This window comes from Grammomys surdaster, unplaced genomic scaffold, assembly GCF_004785775.1.
Source record: "Grammomys surdaster isolate TR1022 unplaced genomic scaffold, NIH_TR_1.0 125688, whole genome shotgun sequence".
In the NCBI taxonomy this organism is placed as follows: domain Eukaryota; kingdom Metazoa; phylum Chordata; class Mammalia; order Rodentia; family Muridae; genus Grammomys; species Grammomys surdaster.
In genome coordinates this window covers 1,268,154-1,284,806 of record NW_021620524.1, presented here as the reverse complement: position 1 = coordinate 1,284,806, position 16,653 = coordinate 1,268,154, and the positions used below count along the sequence as shown (strand labels likewise).

Sequence of the window (16,653 nt, the reverse complement as noted above, 5' to 3'; positions counted from 1 at the left end):
GACTGTGACGCAGGATGTGTAAACCAAATAAACCTTTCCTCTCCAAGTCACTTTTGATCATGGTGTTTCATCACGGTAATAGTACTCTAACTAAGACAGTTCCACATTCCACCCTTGGATGGTCAATAAAAGGACAGTTACACTTGAGGAAGGGAGAAACCAGTCCTCTCTGCTCCATCTGAGATGAGTACTCAGGACTCGCAGGGTGTGAGATCCCACTGATTTTCCACTCGCAGCCTGTGCTCCACTCCTTCCTGTCGCCCACTCCTCGTCCCCCTCCCTGCCTCTGTCCCCGCCCCCATTGTAAATATAAAGCCCAGGCTGGTTCGCATACTTCTGCCGCCACCTTCTGCCTGCCCCTGCCGCACTGCTCCATGGCCCGGTGTAGGACGCTGGTGGCCGCCGCCCTGGCGCTGCTCCTGCCGTCAGCCCTTGCGTGGTACAAGCCTGCGGCGGGATCCCACCCCTACTCGGTGGGTCGCGCCGCGGGGCTATTGTCAAGTTTCCACAGGTTCCCGTCCACGCGACGCTCCGAGTCCCCAGCACTCCGGGTGGGAACCGGACCTCTGCGCAACTTGGAGATCCGCGCCAGCGTAAGGAGCCTGGTGAGTGCGAGCAGGTGGGTGGGTGGCGGGAGCTGGTGGGACAGGGGCGGGCCCTCAGCCTCCACCTCCTACCCAGGCCCTGTGTGTCAAAGATGTGACCCCGAACCTGCAGAGCTGCCAGCGGCAACTCAACAGCCGAGGGACTTTCCAGTGTAAGGCGGACGTCTTCTTGTCGCTGCACAAGGCTGAGTGCCCGAGCGCCTGAACCCCAACTCAAACCTAGACGCTGCGGCCGGTGACTCTCTCCCTCCACCACCCATGCCCAGTCTTCCTTGAAGTAGCACAGGCCCTGCGTGGTTTGGCTCCTGTGGCCCCTAATTCCCACCATGCTCCACAGCAAATGACTAAACGAATAAAGACGCAAAACTGTCTCTGGACACTGACAAGCGCTCCTGCGAGCGGGTGCCTGGCTGAGTGGGTCCCTGGGTGATGATTGCTTGATTTCCCTTCTGTGCCCTGGTTGGGTCTTTCCCTCTTCTACAAAGCCAGAAAGGGGATAGAGCCCACACCCCTACTCCAGAGTCCGAACAGGTGACTCCCTTCTTAAGCAATAGGCACGGGGCGTAGATAGTAGCAGGCCATTTAAAATAACCCCCAGAGGATCCTCAGGCAGTACCATCCTGCCCCTCAGTCTTTCAGAGCCACCCGTGTCGGTCCGAGCGCATAGGTTCTTTTAGAAAGCCCTGCTCTATATCCTGCCTCATCCCAGGCGAAGCCCCTCCCATAGGCCTTGAAGGACTATGCACACAGCTACTGTGTGTGCAACAAACCACAGAGGACAACTGGTGTGCAGATCCAGAGCAAAGGCAGAACTGCACGGGAGTCCTTAGATCCACCCACAGCGTCAGGGAGACGCTTGGCCTGGGCGCCTTCCAGAGGGACGGCAGGGCTCGGTGGCCCGCCTGGTGTGCTCCTCACATGTTCTGGGTCACAGAGCCAAGTGGGCAGCCATTTCGCTTTTGCCTTGCTTTCCCTCTAGCCCAAGGCAGACACGGGTGAAGCAGGTGCCACCTCAAGTACCCAAGCTCTGGTCTGAGCACCAAGACTGCTGTTGAGGGCATCCTCTCTGTGGTGCCCTCATCAGCCACGCCCCACCCAGGGTGCCATAAGACCATGGCTGCCTGTGCAGTGTCACCTTGGGGACCAGCCCCTGGGTCCAGGCAGCAGCATACTCAGATGGCTTCCTTGACCCGAGACTGTTCCGTGTTTCACAGCCCTGGGATCCTAGTGTGGGCACTACCCATACCTAGCAGGCAGCAGGGCCGAGGTAAGGAAAAGATGCCCAGGACTGTCCAGGCTGGAGGTATGTGTGGCCCTTCTCCAGATCCTGACTCTAGGTCTGAAACATTCACAGAGGTCTCCTGCCTCAAAGGGAGGAGCCCGGGCAGGTCTATCAGCTTCAGGAGCTGACTGGGCACCGGGTTGGAGAGTCCCACCAGAATCCGTGTTTAGGGGTATCCCTGGCTTCACCATTCCTGTCAGTTGCTTCATCGCTGAGCTAGTCTCCCCACAACCAACCACCAAGAGGCAGCTAGAGGGGCCTCAGCAACTGCTGGGCTCTGAGTTCACCTGCCAGGGTGCCCAGATCTAGATCCCGTAGTCTATGGGAGAGGCAGGGGCAGGTGCACAAGCTCCCAGCCTCCTGACCCCACTCTCCCTCCCTTTTCTGAGAGCGCTCTTGCCGTGGATGTGGATGGGTTTCCTGCTCCTTCCCAGGGTTAGGAGCCCACAGAGCACTTCCCACCAGGCTTTATTCAGTTGAGCCAAAGAGGTTTACATCAGCCACTGAGGTACAAAACAAGGACCAGGAAGTCTGTGCGGAGGACAGCCATGCTGGCCCAGCCATTAGGGCAAGTGCACCTTCTAGGAGTCAGAAATGGGGTGCTAGAACGTGCCCCAAGGTAGAAGGTGCCCGCGTGCAAGGTGACCCAGGAACAGAGGTCGCCTCTGGACCTTTCACCAAAGCTCCGTGGGCAGAGGAGCAGCTTCCAGTCAGGCAGGAGGGGTGTCCCCAGCCAGGCCAGGGGCAGTGGCAGTTGGAACCCGGGGATGCCAAGGATACACAGCGACACTCCTCCAGTCCCAGGTGTGTCTGCTTATCCTGTCCATGGGGCTGCCTCGCTACCCTCTCTGACAGCTCAGTGGAAGGGACTGAGAGCCTGCTGCAAGGTGGGCGCCTCACAGGCAGGCAGGAACAGCACCCTCAGCAAGGCCGGTTTCCTTTGGAATTGTGTGAGCTGACACCAAGACACAGAAGCAGAGCAGGGCAGGGAGGGAGGAGGTGGGCACAGGGCAAGGGTGTGAGTGACATCTCCGGGTCGGTCAGAAGCTAGTCAGTCTCCCCTCCAGGCGGTGTCTCCTGTTGCCTCATGGCCTCCAGAAAGGCTAATTCCTTGGCTTCCTTCTTCTGATTCCGTGCTTCATATTCCAACCTGAGGCCAGACAGAAATAAGCTGGTTCTCTCCAATACAGGGTTGGCTCACTGCCAACCCGGGGAGGGGGAGGGAAGAGGGAGGGGACACACCTGTTTTTGATGATCCTTTGCACAATCAGGTCTGTGGTGAGGTCACTGCCACTGTCAATCTGACAGAAGATGCCTCTTCTCTTGGGCTCCTGGAGGGCTCAATGGGAAGAAAAGTGAGAGATGAGAGGTCTCTTGATCACAAAGACACCCCCAGGTGCCCTTCCACCCATGGGAGACCAATACCAGCAAGGATGATTGCACCTGCTTCCCAGAGGCAGCCCAGGCCGGGACAACCCACCTGGTAGGGGTCAGACCCATCCCTGTCAGGTACAATTTCTGTCTTCCCATGACACACCAGGTCCACCTGGAAAGGGAACAGGGTCAGGAGACTTCCTCAGAGACACTATGCCACCACTGGCAACCACTTAGGGCTAGCCCAGACCCAAGAAAACAGGCAAGAGCCTCTAGGAACATTGGCATCATGTTCTGCTCAAGAGAACTCCAAGCGAAGCCTCACCTTGAAGTGACTCAGGAGCTCTGCTGTGACGGAGTATGGTGCCCCGATCACCACTTCTGAAACATACTGCAGAAACAGCCAGGGAAGCAACTCACTCAGTCCTCAGCCCTGGAGAACCAGGGCTAGCAGGTGGCAGAAGAGGCCCAGGGGAGCCAGCGGGGGTGGGGCGGCACGGCTGGGGCCAGCAGGCAAGGGGTACCCCCAGACTCCTCAGTAGGGGAAAGAAACTGTATCAATCAGACCCAGCTGCCTGACTCCCAGCTCACTTACCCGGCAAGCCAGCACACTGAGCGTCCGCTCATGCAGGTTCATGATGGGGTAGTTCTTGCCCTTGTACCGGTTCACTTCCTAGGGCCAGTGAGTTTGGCTCAGCTGGAGGACCTCAAATGTACAGTGCCTTCCCTCCCAGCTGGCCGTCGTGGGCAGAAGCTGGGAAAAGTGCCCCCTCTCATAGCACACCCTAGGCAGGGCTGTCCTGGGCTCCAGAAGAGAACCAAGCTTGCCTTCGCTAGGCACCTGGGGCCTCCTCACTCCTTTAGAAGACACCTGTGCCCAACACTGACCCCAGCAAGGCCCCTGAGGGACCCCATCATCAGCTGATGGGGTGCTGAGAAGCAAGCAAGGAGGAGGGCAGAGACCTGGTCAAAGTGTAGGCCGGCGATGACGTAGGGCCTCTTGGCTAGCTTGTGCACCTCCTGTAGGAAGTCCACGTGCCCGATGTCTACATCCAGATTAAGAAGCAGTAACTAGCTGTGTATGATGGTGTTCTCTTGTAAACCCAGCATTTGCATGGCGGAGGCAGGAGTACTGCAAGTTCTAGGTCAGCCTGGACTACAGAGGAAAATTCTGTCTCAAGAGAGCAAGACTTGGGGGAAGAGGGGGGTTGTAGCTCAACAGGAGATCACTTGCCTCAGGTACACTGAGCCCCGTGTTCCATCCCCAACCCCATGATCGAAGAAGAAAACAACTAAGGTAGCAGTAATGGGCTAGTAAGGTAGGTCCCCAACAGCCAGTACCCAGCGGACTCCTTGCCATGCTCCCTGATGAAGGCTGTACCCACTACAACCCAGCTCAACCCTGGAGCCTTAGAGTCTATGGGTCCCTCTCTGTGGCATGACTTCGGGGCAGCAGAGGCTCTAGGAGGATACGGAACAGGTCAAAGGCACCAGCCACATAGATGACTGTCTCCCCCGGCTGGGGCTCCTTCCCAGAAGCAAACTGGATGATCTTCTGGGATGTCTGTAGAAACTGGGACACCCCTGTCCAGGGGCTCTGCCCACCAGGGCACTGTTAGTCGAGAGAAGGAACCAGTCAGTGGTAGAGGCCTCTATGTGTGTCCCTCACCCAGCACCCTCCCCTTGGTCATTCTTCTGAGCCCAGGGCTCCCTGTGCCCCTATTGTAAGTGTGGGTGATGGGAGATATACAAAGAGCAGTACAGGCTGGACTCCCCCACCAACCCCAGCCTGCGAATAACCCAGCAGCACAGCTGGGGGCTGTGTCAGGCAGGCACTTGGGGTAGGGGCAGGGACACACCATGGTAAGGCCACGCAGGACCACTGTAGCTAGCAGGACTGTGGCTCCACCCGGTGGCCACAGAAGATACTGCAGACAACACCAGCTCTGCCTAGCAACACACCACCAGGAGCAGGCGCAGAAAGAGCCCAGTGGCCAGTAGACACAGCCCTCTGAGGGACCCGGCACCCTGAGGCCACCATCTGGTCACCTGGGAGGAGACTTCTGAGGAAAGTGTGTCCCCGGCAGGTGTCGGGTGAGGGGGCTACAAAGGGAGAGAGGGCCAGGCCATTTGGTTAGATGCCACCTGTAGGTGGGCAGTCCTTGCTCCTCCTCCAAGAAGTGGCTGCTGGGACTGGCCACCTCTTGCCTGTCCTCCCTCCCAGCATCCAGAAGCTGGCCAAGCCTGATGGTCAGTACCTGGTCAGCACTGGGAAAGAGAGGGAGGAGGGCAGACACTGAAGTTCTGGGCCAACCTTTCCCCATGGGAAGCCTAAGGGGGGGTGGGGCTGGGCAGGAATGTCAGCTGTATTTCCAGAGTGGCCTCAGCAAGCCAGGTGTACTCACCTTGCCAAAACTGTCAGCATATTCCCGGTACTCAGAGGACATCTCCTGCACACAAGGGCAAGAGACTAAGGGACCTTGCCCTCTTGACTGCCAACCCTGGACCAGCACGCCATGGCCCCAGAGCCCACTAAGGGGATGGTTGGGGAGAGAAACAGGATAAACCCAAGGGTGGCTAGGAGGTGCCCCTCCCTCCTGGCTGTGTCCTTAGCCCAGGGACCCCATCCTTAGCTCCCAGACCCCATCCCTTTGGACTCACCTGGCTGCTATGGTGGGCCTTGGTCACCAGCAGCATGCGACCCACGAGGTCTGTGGTGGACACACCCTGGGTGCGTTTGCACTCTCTGGGACAGAGGTAAGGTGGAGGTTTTCATCCAGCATACACTCCTGAGGCTCTGCTACAGGCAGAAGCCACCTGAGGGACACGACCCTAACCCAGCGCCACCCACGATAGAAAACCAGACTGGGGCAGGAGTAATGGGCTCATACTGGTGACAGAAGCGGAGGGATCACTCAGCTGTACCACTTAACTCCAGGGAGTAGGCGAGCCACATTTAGGACACAACTTCTCTGGTCCCCATTCCGACACCGTTCCCTCTGGCCTCTACTGCACCGAGGCCCAAACCCTGCTGTGTATTCTCTGACAAGGGAATTCCTGGCTGCTCTGTCCCTGCAGGAACCGCTGGCTACAGCTGGCTCTTTAAATTACAGTTAATTAAAGTAAAAAGCTGGCTCTCCAGAGGCACGGGAGACACCACCGAGTCTACGGATGCCCTACAAACAGCGCAGATGGAGAATGCGGCCATTCCTGCAGAGCTCTGTCTGGGAGTGCTGTGCAGAAGCCCCGAGGCTGGCCACACAAAGCATTCTGTCCTGCACTTTCCACACCTGACCGGGGCCCAAATGCCTTGCGGGGTATGTCAACACAGCGATGAGAACTAGGAAGGGGTCTCCTCCTGAGCCCCACTCCCTGGACCTACCTGTACCTCCCGGCTTGCTTCACTTCCTCATAGGTATCTCGGCCATCTACTGTCAGCGTGATGTCATCTGGAAGCGACATGCACACAGAAAGGGATTTCTGTTTTGTTGTTATTCTAAGAGGGGGCGGTGCATGTCTTGCTGTGTAGCCCAGGGTGATCTGGAACTCTTTTTGGGATAAGGCTGCATAACACACCCTGGATAATAATCCTGGCTGTCCTGGAACTTGCTTTATAAATCAGGACGGCCTTGAACTCAGAGATCTTTCTGCCTCTGCCTCCCAAACGCTGGGATTAAAGGCGTGCGCCGCCACTGCCCGGCTGATCTGGAACGCTTAATATCCCTCTATCAGCCTCCTCAGTACTGATGCTGAGACGATAGTTAGGTGCCAGCAGACTAGGCTCATAAACAGAGATTCTTAACTCAGAGCCTCCAGGGACCAGAACTCTCCATCCCCAGCGCACCCTTTCACTTTGCCATTGCCCTGGGGGATGGTTGCAGAGGTTTCTGGTGTGTGCGTTGGATGAGATGGGATGAGAGGCCCCCTGTCTCTCTGACTTGTCAACAGGTCTGACTGCCCAGCCCCCATCTCCAGGCCCTGCCCACTCACTGCCGTGAACACAGAAGTCACAGTTGTGCTTGTCCAGTGTCTCCAGTGTAGTGACGTAGGGAGCGGCGGGCACCACTTCATCCACCCACTTGATGGCCTGTACCATCTTGTACCTCTCCTCCTGGGTGAACACCGGGGGCCCCTTATGCTTGGCAATCTCCTCTAGGGACAGAGCAGAGGACGAAACAGAATAAGTGACATCCGAGTCTTCAGGAGCCTGGATCTCAAGGCTATAAAGTGTGCAATGGTATGCAGTGGTAATCTGGCATCAGTCCGCAAGGCAGGTCCCTGTGCCAATAGCATTGTCCCCTGGCTAGCACATGTGCTCAGGATCTGCTGGTTAACAAGGAAGGCCTGTAACTAGGAAGAGGGATTAGCCTCTTCTGTTTCGAGAGCCAGGATGGGGGCAGACAATACAGCTGAGGAGACTGTCCAGTGTTGCCACAGCTGTCTATAGCTGGGACCAGCCTGCGTTACAGGAATCATCCTGCCCACCCCGTACCCCACCCCACCCTACCTCCTCTCCCCGCGCCCTGCAGGCTTGATCGGTTGGCCTGAGTCTCAGCCACAGTGGCCCACACCTTACCGTCAGTGTGGACACCCACGATGAGGTAGTCTCCCATGGCCCGTGCCTGGCGTAGCTGGTTGGAGTGACCATAATGCACCATGTCATAGCTGTGAGGACAGACAGGGCAGTCAGGTCCTGTACTGATATGACAGGAAACTGGGAGATTTGTGTGGGGTACAGCTTTGCTCCTTGAGAAGCTACACCAGGGCTCCCAGGCCAGATCCCAGAGGGTTGGGCTTACAGAGGGAAGTCAGTTCTCAGTTGCCCATACCTTAGGTACTGGACCTAGGGCAGGACTCAGTCAGTGCCAGGTCTAACAAGAGTGGCAAATTCAGGTGCAAGGCCTGGCTGGTGAGCTCCCAAGACAGCTGTTCACTGACAGACGTTTAGCCATTTCTCATGTCTTAGGCTGTCTCTGCCCTCTTGGTGCCTCCTGATGCTTCTGTGCTTTTTTCTTTCTTTCTTTTTTTTTTCTTTAGACAATAAGGTCTCATGTAGCCCAGTCTGAGCTACATCCCTAGCCCGCAAGATACAAAAGTTTGTTCAGGATCTGAACATGGAAACTTCTGCACCCTAAACAAGAACAGTACCCCTTGATCAACAAGCTGCACTCGAGCTCTGAAACAAGTGAGCAGTCCTGAGTTGGGAGCAAACTCTGTTCTACCCTGAGACAAGCCTACAGTTTCCCACCCCCGTGGCCTGGCTTAGCTCTCTGAGGGAACAAATGCCTGTCACCTGGCACTGAGCTTTTATCCTCAAATCTAGGTCTGGCCACAAGTATTTTATCAAGGTCAAGCTATACAGAAGCCAGCAACATGCTGGGCACTGAGGGTGTCCCAGTGTGTACCGGGACCACCTGTATTGTTCACCATGGGCCAGTGCTGGGCCACAGGCTCTGCTGTGCTTCCTCTAGAACCCTAGTGGGTTATCATCAGGTGAACACCACAGTGCACGGGGTGGGAGGTGGGACAGTGATAACCAGTAAATTCTGGGACAGCCCTGGTGCCCACTAGACGGGCAGGGCAGGATCAGAGGTCAGAGTCTGCTTCTGGGATGGTGGCACTGGGCCCAGGATTGTGGTGGGGCCAAGGTCATAGTCCGCTGACACGAAGTCAAAGCCATTGCTGGTGACTCAGGTGCAAGAGAACATTAGGGGGCTGAAGTTAAAATTCAGTGATGGTGCACTTGCCTGTACATAGCCTACAAGGTTATGGATCTCATCCTCAGCACCAAAACCAAACAAGAAACGCACAAAGTCTAGCTTAATCCGCTCCGAATAGCCCTGGTGACCATTCTGCAGCCCTTCTCATCCACCAGGGGTAGGCACGACGAAGGGCTGAGGATGGTTAAGTTATAGAAAGGCCAACAACGTCTCTTCGGCTTGTTGACAGCTCCAGGACTTTCTTAAAGAGACGTCACGGGCTGAGTTGCCAGAGAAGCTCATGGCCTTCCAGCCCTGGTAACCTGGGTAAATGCCTAAGGCGAACAGACAGCCGCATTTCCGGTTTTTGGGAAGTGCACCGCCCGATGCACCCGTGTCTGCACGCTACACTTCTAAGTGACCGGAGGCCAGGTTGCCTCGTGCGGCCTCAGAAGACTCAGGATCCGCCAACGGCCGGTGCGTGACGCCGAGGCGACCGCCCGTCCCTCGCCGCCCCACTCACCAGCCGTCGCACCACACCCGCACGGTGCGCTGGCTCGCCGGACCCTTCAGCCCAGCAGCGCCGGCAGCCCCGTGCCCGTTCCGGATCATGGCACCAGAGGCCCCCCGCAAGTCCTGCCAGCTCCCGCGACACACAGCACCGTTGCCCCGCCCTCGACGCTTGCGCGTGCTCACGCGGGTCTCACCCGCTTGGCGCAGCCAATGGCGTGCGCTACCCGGGGCCCCGCCCCTAACCGGGCCACACCCCTCCACCCAACTTGAGCGGCCAATGGTCTGTGTTGGAGGTGGCCCGGACTTTGCATCTGACTTCTCCTCTGGCGAACTGGGCAGGTTAGTACCACAAGTGCGCTTGCGGCTTGCCGCGCCTTGAGCATTCCTACGGACTGGGTTCTTCAAAAGCACCTCGATGTTGGCCCTCAGGTGCGTGTGATAGTCAACGGGACACCAAAGCAATAGAGAGATGTTTAATAAGACTTGCTCAGACTGGAGGCTTAGATCCTCCCTGTGCCGCATACCCAATACAGAAAAAGGTTTCTAGAAAGTGAACACTTTTCAGTAATAAGTAGTAGAAAGAGGGAGGCCCTGAGACTAGCCTGGAGAGTGAGGTAAGGCAGTGGTGGACTCTTCTGCTGGCCAGACCTGGGAAAGACTGGAGCTCCTCTCCCCAAGGCCTTGCTGCCACCTTTGTACAAGGGTGAATAGGAGGGAGGTGTCCTTGAAGATCAAGCCCGTAGTGGGGCATCACAGCAGTGCAAGAGAGGCTTTCCACAAGGACAAATGGCTAAAAAACGACTGTCACCGCGAAGTGTCACCACCCCCCAAAGTTCCTTCCACTAGATCCGGTGGGGGCACTCCCGCCTTCACGGTGACCTGGGCCCCTGAACAAGGGTCAAGCCATCTGCAAAGTCCCAACTGTTCTCTGTCAACACCGGGCTATGCTGCTTTCTTCCTTTTTGCTCGCTTGGCACAGCCCCTGCCAAACCAGCCTCCTAGGATGGGGGGAGCGGAGGCAAGTGGGGCGCTCTGGTCCCCAGGGGGGGCCTCTTCTCTGCTTCTGCACAGGGACTTCCGACTGTGGCTGCCTTCTTCACCAGCACGGAGGGGAGTTGCCAAGGAGAAGATTGGGTCCTGCCACCTAACAGAAAGAAAAGCAGTATCAGGTAGCTCTGAAAACCCCTCAAATCACAACACCTCCCAGGCATGGGAAAGCTGTCTGAGGCCGCCTGTCAGCCCACCCCTTCCCCTTTGTCTCAATCTGGCTGGGCTCTGGCTAGAAGCAGCTTCAGTGTCACCAAGCCACAGAAGAGCTGCGAGGGAAAACCTTCCTGGGCGGCAATCAAAGGCCAGCAGCAGCCTCTTCTGTGTCTCACCCGCTGTCAGTGGGCTCTGCACACAGAGGAAGGGGTCGTGCTAGCCACAGGATGGCTCCGTCTCCAAGGATAACTTGCTAGCAACTCTGGGCCCCACCTTTCACTTGTATGGATGGGGGCAGGTGGACCAGACCCTTTTCCTCTTCCCAGACTGCATGACAGGGATGGGGGGAAGAGGCCAGTTGACTAGGGAGGTGTGGCCTACAGACTACACCATGAAGAAATCATGTGTCTGATTGAAATGTAGAACCACATATCATAAACGTAAGATACAAATAAGCACTGATTAAAAAAATGAGCTAAGTTAATGTTTGAAAAAAAAAAAAAGGAAACAACCAACAACAACACTAACAATGCAGTACAGGAGAGGCCCACGTCACAAAACACCACAAACATAACATACAAGAATTGCCAGGCCCAGAGGTGAAGGGATCCTTAATTTCTTGAACCCTTTGATTAAAAGAAGTTATTGATTTCCCCTATAAGACCCTGAAAATTCACAGAGAAAGAAAGTGTAAACTTTTCACTCAATATACACGCCAAGTCTAAATTATCACAATTCTGTATCAAGTCAGTTTGCTTACATTTTCCCCAAATATCCCCAGACCAAGGACACAGATTCTGTCTGACCAGCGTTGCACAGTCGTCACCCCTCACGGCTGTCCACCCAGGCTGCAAACCATCTGTGGGGAGCATCCTGTAGAGCACGCTGGCAGACCCCTCCTCTCCTCAGAGAGTCAGGGCGGGAGGGTGTGCACATGTACACGGTAGAGCCTTGGCCAGTCCCTCTGATGCTTATAGGAGACAGACACGGCCTGTCACACAGAGGGGCAGGAATGGGGTCATGCTGCACCCACTCACCGACTGTAGACAGGGATCTCCAGGCCCAGTTCATCCATGAGGAGCTGCATTACATCATCACATCTCCCATGAAGCTTCAGGGCAGCCCAGTCATCCTTCGGGGTCCACTGAAGACAAGAGAGGCAGATGAGAGCCGACTTCCTCCCCTTTGCTTGTCCCCTGCAGATTGGGTCCCCCCATTCCCCGGGAACACCCTTGAGCCTGTACAGGACTTTCAGGATGTACAAGTGGCACATCTCCCTGTCTCCTCCCATCTGAGGCCCAGGTCTGAGGAGGAAGCTCTACACACCCATGGTTACCTGCAAGTTCACAATGTAGAGTTTGGGGCGACGGCTTGGAGGCTTCGTCATACACCAGAGGCGGGGATATTTCTTTAGTACCTGTTCAAGTGGACAAACACAAGACAGCAGAGGATGACTGAGACGAAAAACCTGCTGCCCTGGGGCTGATAGCCCTGGGGAGGCAGGCCGGTAACATGCTCAATCCACAGTGAGTGGCATGGTATTGTCAGCACATACCTTCAAGCTGGACCCTAAACACAGGATTGTGTCTGCTTTGCTAGCAGCCTCAGTCGCTGCCTCCCAGTTCAGAGGCTGCCCTAACGTCCCCCTCTCCCCAAAGTGCACAATGGTATCCCGGAGCTGAGTCCCACACTTATGGCAGGTCCGGCCTGTCAGGTGTCGGTGGAGGGCGGTACGCTCGGTCACGTCAAACACTCGTACGTACTCTCTGTTGGGGATGCAGGAGGTGCAGACCTGAGGAGGAGAGGGCGCAGTGAGTGACATCTGCCTGTCGCCCAGGCCCCAGGTCCCTCTGGGTACTGCTCACTTCAATATACATATTCCCATGGAGCTCCGAGATGGCGGTCCGCGGCAACCCACTCCGCAGGTGGAGCCCGTCGCAGTTCTGAGACACCACATGTTGCACCTGGAAGACAGAAGATGGTGTAGGTAAGTAAGGGAAGGGGGAAGCGCACTGCGGCAGTGGAATTATTCTGAACCTAGTCTGCCCAAGGGACAAGGTTCCCAAAACAAGAAGCAACCGCAACCCAGGAGGTCCCGAGGTAGGAGGGTGCCATGTTCTCCTCTGATATACTGGAAGCAGCTAAGAAGGTGAGCATCTGTACTGTTCTTGCAAGCCGAGGAGCAGTTTGGGGCACTGGTCACACAGGGGAGGGCAGGACTATATACCTACCTTGGATCAGTAACTTCTTGGGTCATCCTCTTTCAAGTCGCCCCCTCCCCCAGCCCCCCCAGAGCCTAGGCTTGCTCAGCAGATCTCTGGAGGTTTCTGACAAGCCTCCTCTGAAGCTAGGCTGTTCTCTAAAGACTCTGAATGGGAAGCTGAACGCTAATGGCTGAGGACAGGAGCTACTCTTCTTGGAGAGAAGAAAGCAGAGCGGGGAGCAAACAGGAGTCTGAGCGCTGGACTGTTTATCACAGGGTTGACTAAGAGGTGGAATGGATTCCCGTCTGGGCCCCAAAGTACAGCTCTGGGTTCTTTCCAGTTTTTTTTTTTTTTTTTTTTAAGATTTATTTATTTATTTATTATGAATACACTGTAGCTGTCTTCAGACACACCAGAAGAGGGCATCAGATCTCATTACAGATGGTTGTGAGCCACCATGTGGTTGCTGGGATTTGAACTCAGGACCTCTGGAAGAGCAGTCAATGCTCTTAACCAACGAGCCATCTCTCCAGCCCTCTTTCCAGTTTTTTGTTTTGTTTTTTTCCAAGACAGAATTTCTCTGTGTAGCCCTGGCTGTCCTGGAACTCACTCTTGACCAGGCTGTCCTTGACCAAGCCTCTGCCTCCCAAGCACTGGAAGTGAAGATGTGTGCCACCCCCGCCGCAGGCCGCCATGCTGGCTTTCTTACCAGCTTTTGCTCGTGTAAACGGGTGATGCTCATGTGGGTGAGGGTAGGCTCCGCTTCGCTTAGGTCAGCAGCACTGTAGGATTTGAGAGGGCAGAGGTGAGGGGCTGCCAGGCAGGTGCAGCTCGTCCCTAACCGTGGAAGAAAGCTGTGGCATGCTCACCTCACAGGTCTTCCTTTCTGAAGCAGTGTCCATACTCCATTAGGACCCCGGTAATCTGGGATAGAAGCTGCCTGCACATGTGGACAAAAAGAATACCCCATAGAGGGCATGCCTATAAATTTGATTCTGTTCCATCGTCTGCTGACCTGTCTGATCTCCAAGTGGGATGTACCCCAGTATGGCTCTTTTCCTCCATCCAAATGACTGTCTTGTCCTGTCTGGGCCATCTCACCCTTTCGCATACTGGAGAACTCTACCCTAACTGAGGGTCCTTCCTAGCAGTGAGCAGCTGTGTCCACAACTGTCTTGAACACTGAAGAGGAGAATTAGTTAGGCTCATCAGTGTCCGGAGGAGCGGGTTTTAGAGTTGAGGTCATGTTTGGCAAATAATGAGCCCCAGGAGGAAGTTCTCTGTCCACATACTTATACTCTGCAGCTCTGAGTGTTTTAGTCCAACTTAACCTAAAACCTCTATAGATGTAGATGTTAAGTAATTTTCCACGAGAAACAAACAAACAAACACCATCTAGGAGCCGGGAGTCTTTGGATCCTAGCTGGGAAATTCCTGTATACACTGCTGCTTAAGTTCAAAGAAGTACCTACCACCTGGCAAGGAATTCCAATACACCGAAGAAGGAACCTCAAATGGTGCTTAGGTCATATTTATGAGCTGCAAGTGGTATTTAGCTGCCACCAGGTTTGTAGAGTCACTGTTATAAAGTCGTAACTGGGTCACCACACAGCTATGAGGGGCTAGGCCCCAAATGCTTATGTCTGACGTCTGAGTTGGAATAGCGAATGCTCTTTATTTGCTCCTGGGCCATTGCTGTCTGTCACACTTCCTGCCCTCACATTTCCTTGCAGAGCCCTACGACGCCACTCCGGCAGCAAGGACACCAAGGGCTTTCCCAGCTCTAAGGACTTTAGGTCTGACCCTGTCATTGCACTGTACCTGTGTGCTTATGACTGCTGGCTGCTACCTTTGTAACAAAGGTCTTCTTTTGTCTGTGTGTATGCCCGCATGGGTGTTGGCATTTGTGCACATGCATGTAGTAGACACAGGTGTTGCACGTGTTGGTGCGTGAATCTCAACGTACACCTTATTTTTTTTTCTCTCAACACATTTGTGGACAGGGATGTGCAAGTGTCATGATGCACATGTAAAAGTCAGAAGGCCCCTTGTATTGGTCAGTTCTCTTCTATCGCATGGGCTCTGAGGTTGGGAGCAAGTGCCTAATTACTCAGTGAGCCATCTCACTACCTCCCCCACTTTTCTGTTGTCGTTGTTGATAAGTCTCTCACTGCACCTGGAGCTCATGGATTTGGTTAGGCTGCCTAGGCAGCAGGATCAGGGGGTCCTCTCTCTCAGCTTGTCTTCCCAGTTCTGGGGTTACAGGAGTGTGGCACTGCTTAGCTTCTTCATATGGATTCTGAGAGTCCAAATGCAGGCTCTCATGCTTGCATAGCAAGCACGCTACCCACTGAGCCGTCTCTGCAGACCACCCTAGGGCTTCTTCAGAATTGAAACCATCTGAGTTCACCTGGGTCAAATACTCCACACTCTCACAAGATCATACAGAGAAGTCAGTCACATGTTCAAAGCTAGTCATCCCTCAGCCCAGGAAGGTTCTCAGAGTCAAGAGTGCAGCATTTCTCGAATGTACCTGTTGTACTGTGACGTGACTCTGTCTGTTTTTTGGGGTTTTATTTTTTATTTTTTTATTTTTTTGAGGCAGAGTCTTGCATCAAGTTTTGAACCAGGCTGGTCTCAAGATCTTGATGCTGATCTTCCTGCTCTACCTCCTGAGTCCCTAGATTAGAGATTTGGGCTCGACACTGGTTTTCCATTTATCTTTCTTCAAGGAGTACAGGCTGAGGAGAAAGTCTAGGGCTCCAGTTTGTCCACATCATGTGGATGAATCGGTCTGTCTCCACTTTAAAGGAGAAGGCATTAGCAGTCAGTTGGTTACTATGCCCTGCTACTGTTTCGTGTTTGATTGGCTATCATAAATTAAGCATTCTAAAACTCTTTGACTTAGCTAAATTATTATTTATTTATTGACTTATTCTTTAGCCCTGGCTGACCTGGAACTCCCTATGCAGATCAGGCTGGTCTTGAACTTACAAAGATCTTCCTGTCTCCAAAGTGCTGAAGTTAAAGGCATGTGCCACCATTGTCACTTCGCCTTAGTTAAATCTTAAATTTAGAATTGCTTCAGGTCTCCGAGAAAGGACACCTTGAAGTTACTTCAAAGGCGAGCGAGCATTTGAACTCCAGCAACTGTACAGCCCAAGTTTGTGTCCCAGAAGGGGGCGCCCCACACCTGGAGCAACGCGCAGTCCCTCGCTTACCGTGCTGATCCCAGCGCCTGTATAGACAACCAAGTGTCTGGCACTTCGGACAGCTCCAGCCAGTTCGCGGACCTTCCTCCGCAACTCCTCTGGGTCATCACACACCTGACAGGAACCAGAGCTGGTTATTCCGGCTGCAGCTCGCAGCCTGCAGCCTACAGCTCAACACCCGCTGCCCCCGACTCGCCTCCTCTTGGCGGCGCTTCAGGCCCTCACGCCGCCGGCTCCGACCCTGCAGCTCGGTCACCAGATCCTCGCTCTCGGCCAGGAGCCGGCCCTCCTCCGCGCTGCGCTCTGCAGCCGCCTTCCGCAGGATGCGTGACACCTAAGGACGAGCGGTAGGTGAGCGACCGCGCGCGCCGGCGCGAGCGCGGGCACGGCAGTGGCTTACCTGGCGGAGGCGCTCCCGCTGCTGCTCCTCTCGCAGCCTCCGGACCCGCTCAGCCGCTTTGCGCTCCGAGCGACTCAGACCGCCACCGGCTGCCATCGCTCCTTTGACTGCGCTTCCGGCTTCCGCTTCCGCCTCATCCGGCAGCTACAGAGACGCATGCG

The 16,653-nt window shown here is 55.1% G+C and overlaps 3 protein-coding genes across 14 annotated transcripts; 1 reads left to right on the top strand and 2 right to left on the bottom strand.

The window, feature by feature from the left end:
* Positions 1 to 346: 346 nt before the first annotated feature.
* Positions 347 to 982, top strand: Npb (neuropeptide B). Of its 2 annotated transcripts, none has more exons than XM_028787944.1 (2): positions 347 to 605; positions 718 to 982. In XM_028787944.1, the coding sequence occupies exons 1-2, from the start codon at positions 375 to 377 to the stop codon at positions 808 to 810; spliced, it is 324 nt and encodes a 107-aa protein (XP_028643777.1). In that variant the 5' UTR covers positions 347 to 374; the 3' UTR covers positions 811 to 982. The 2 variants fall into 2 exon arrangements, with proteins under 2 accessions (XP_028643777.1, XP_028643776.1); XM_028787943.1 differs by having other exon boundaries at positions 682 to 982.
* Positions 983 to 2,338: 1,356 nt separating this feature from the next.
* Pcyt2 (phosphate cytidylyltransferase 2, ethanolamine) lies at positions 2,339 to 9,659 on the bottom strand. Of its 4 annotated transcripts, none has more exons than XM_028787922.1 (14): positions 9,484 to 9,659; positions 7,838 to 7,926; positions 7,252 to 7,413; positions 6,644 to 6,710; positions 5,923 to 6,007; positions 5,667 to 5,711; positions 5,311 to 5,364; positions 4,735 to 4,873; positions 4,225 to 4,307; positions 3,857 to 3,934; positions 3,587 to 3,652; positions 3,368 to 3,433; positions 3,130 to 3,218; positions 2,339 to 3,037 (listed from the first exon to the last, which is right to left on the bottom strand). In XM_028787922.1, the coding sequence occupies exons 1-14, from the start codon at positions 9,570 to 9,572 to the stop codon at positions 2,935 to 2,937; spliced, it is 1,215 nt and encodes a 404-aa protein (XP_028643755.1). In that variant the 5' UTR covers positions 9,573 to 9,659; the 3' UTR covers positions 2,339 to 2,934. The 4 variants fall into 4 exon arrangements, with proteins under 4 accessions (XP_028643755.1, XP_028643758.1, XP_028643756.1 ...); XM_028787925.1 differs by lacking the exon at positions 9,484 to 9,659 and adding an exon at positions 8,091 to 8,109; XM_028787923.1 differs by lacking the exon at positions 5,311 to 5,364.
* Positions 9,660 to 9,931: 272 nt separating this feature from the next.
* On the bottom strand, positions 9,932 to 16,631 carry Sirt7 (sirtuin 7). Of its 8 annotated transcripts, XR_003713974.1 has the most exons (12): positions 16,493 to 16,631; positions 16,289 to 16,426; positions 16,102 to 16,206; positions 13,750 to 13,820; positions 13,590 to 13,662; positions 12,542 to 12,640; positions 12,232 to 12,468; positions 12,013 to 12,093; positions 11,714 to 11,820; positions 11,437 to 11,535; positions 11,256 to 11,341; positions 10,510 to 10,617 (listed from the first exon to the last, which is right to left on the bottom strand). XR_003713974.1 is itself a non-coding variant. In XM_028787969.1 (10 exons), exons 1-10 carry the CDS (start codon positions 16,586 to 16,588, stop codon positions 10,416 to 10,418), a joined length of 1,209 nt encoding a protein of 402 aa, XP_028643802.1. In that variant the 5' UTR covers positions 16,589 to 16,631; the 3' UTR covers positions 9,932 to 10,415. The 8 variants fall into 8 exon arrangements, 3 of the variants coding, with proteins under 3 accessions (XP_028643802.1, XP_028643803.1, XP_028643805.1); XR_003713973.1 differs by having other exon boundaries at positions 10,500 to 11,341; XR_003713976.1 differs by having other exon boundaries at positions 10,500 to 11,341; positions 11,437 to 11,667; positions 11,767 to 11,820; positions 16,493 to 16,615.
* Between the last annotated feature and the right edge of the window lie 22 nt (positions 16,632 to 16,653).

Bases quoted from the DNA above. Each gene is read 5' to 3' on its own strand.
- Pcyt2 (XM_028787922.1), bottom strand. From the start codon at position 9,572: ATGATCCGGAACGGGCACGGGGCTGCCGGCGCTGCTGGGCTGAAGGGT. The intron at 6,008-6,643 runs GTAGGTCCAGGG...CCTCTGTCCCAG, and splicing joins AAGCAAGCCGGGAGGTACAG to AGAGTGCAAACGCACCCAGG. The intron at 3,434-3,586 runs GTGAGGCTTCGC...TTCCCTTTCCAG, and splicing joins AGCTCCTGAGTCACTTCAAG to GTGGACCTGGTGTGTCATGG.
- Sirt7 (XM_028787969.1), bottom strand. From the start codon at position 16,588: ATGGCAGCCGGTGGCGGTCTGAGTCGCTCGGAGCGCAAAGCGGCTGAG. The intron at 16,207-16,288 runs GCGAGTCGGGGG...GGTTCCTGTCAG, and splicing joins TGAAGCGCCGCCAAGAGGAG to GTGTGTGATGACCCAGAGGA. The intron at 12,469-12,541 runs GTGAGCAGTACC...TCTCCTCCTCAG, and splicing joins ATGGGAATATGTATATTGAA to GTCTGCACCTCCTGCATCCC.
- Npb (XM_028787943.1), top strand. From the start codon at position 375: ATGGCCCGGTGTAGGACGCTGGTGGCCGCCGCCCTGGCGCTGCTCCTG. The intron at 606-681 runs GTGAGTGCGAGC...CCTCCTACCCAG, and splicing joins GCGCCAGCGTAAGGAGCCTG to GCCCTGTGTGTCAAAGATGT.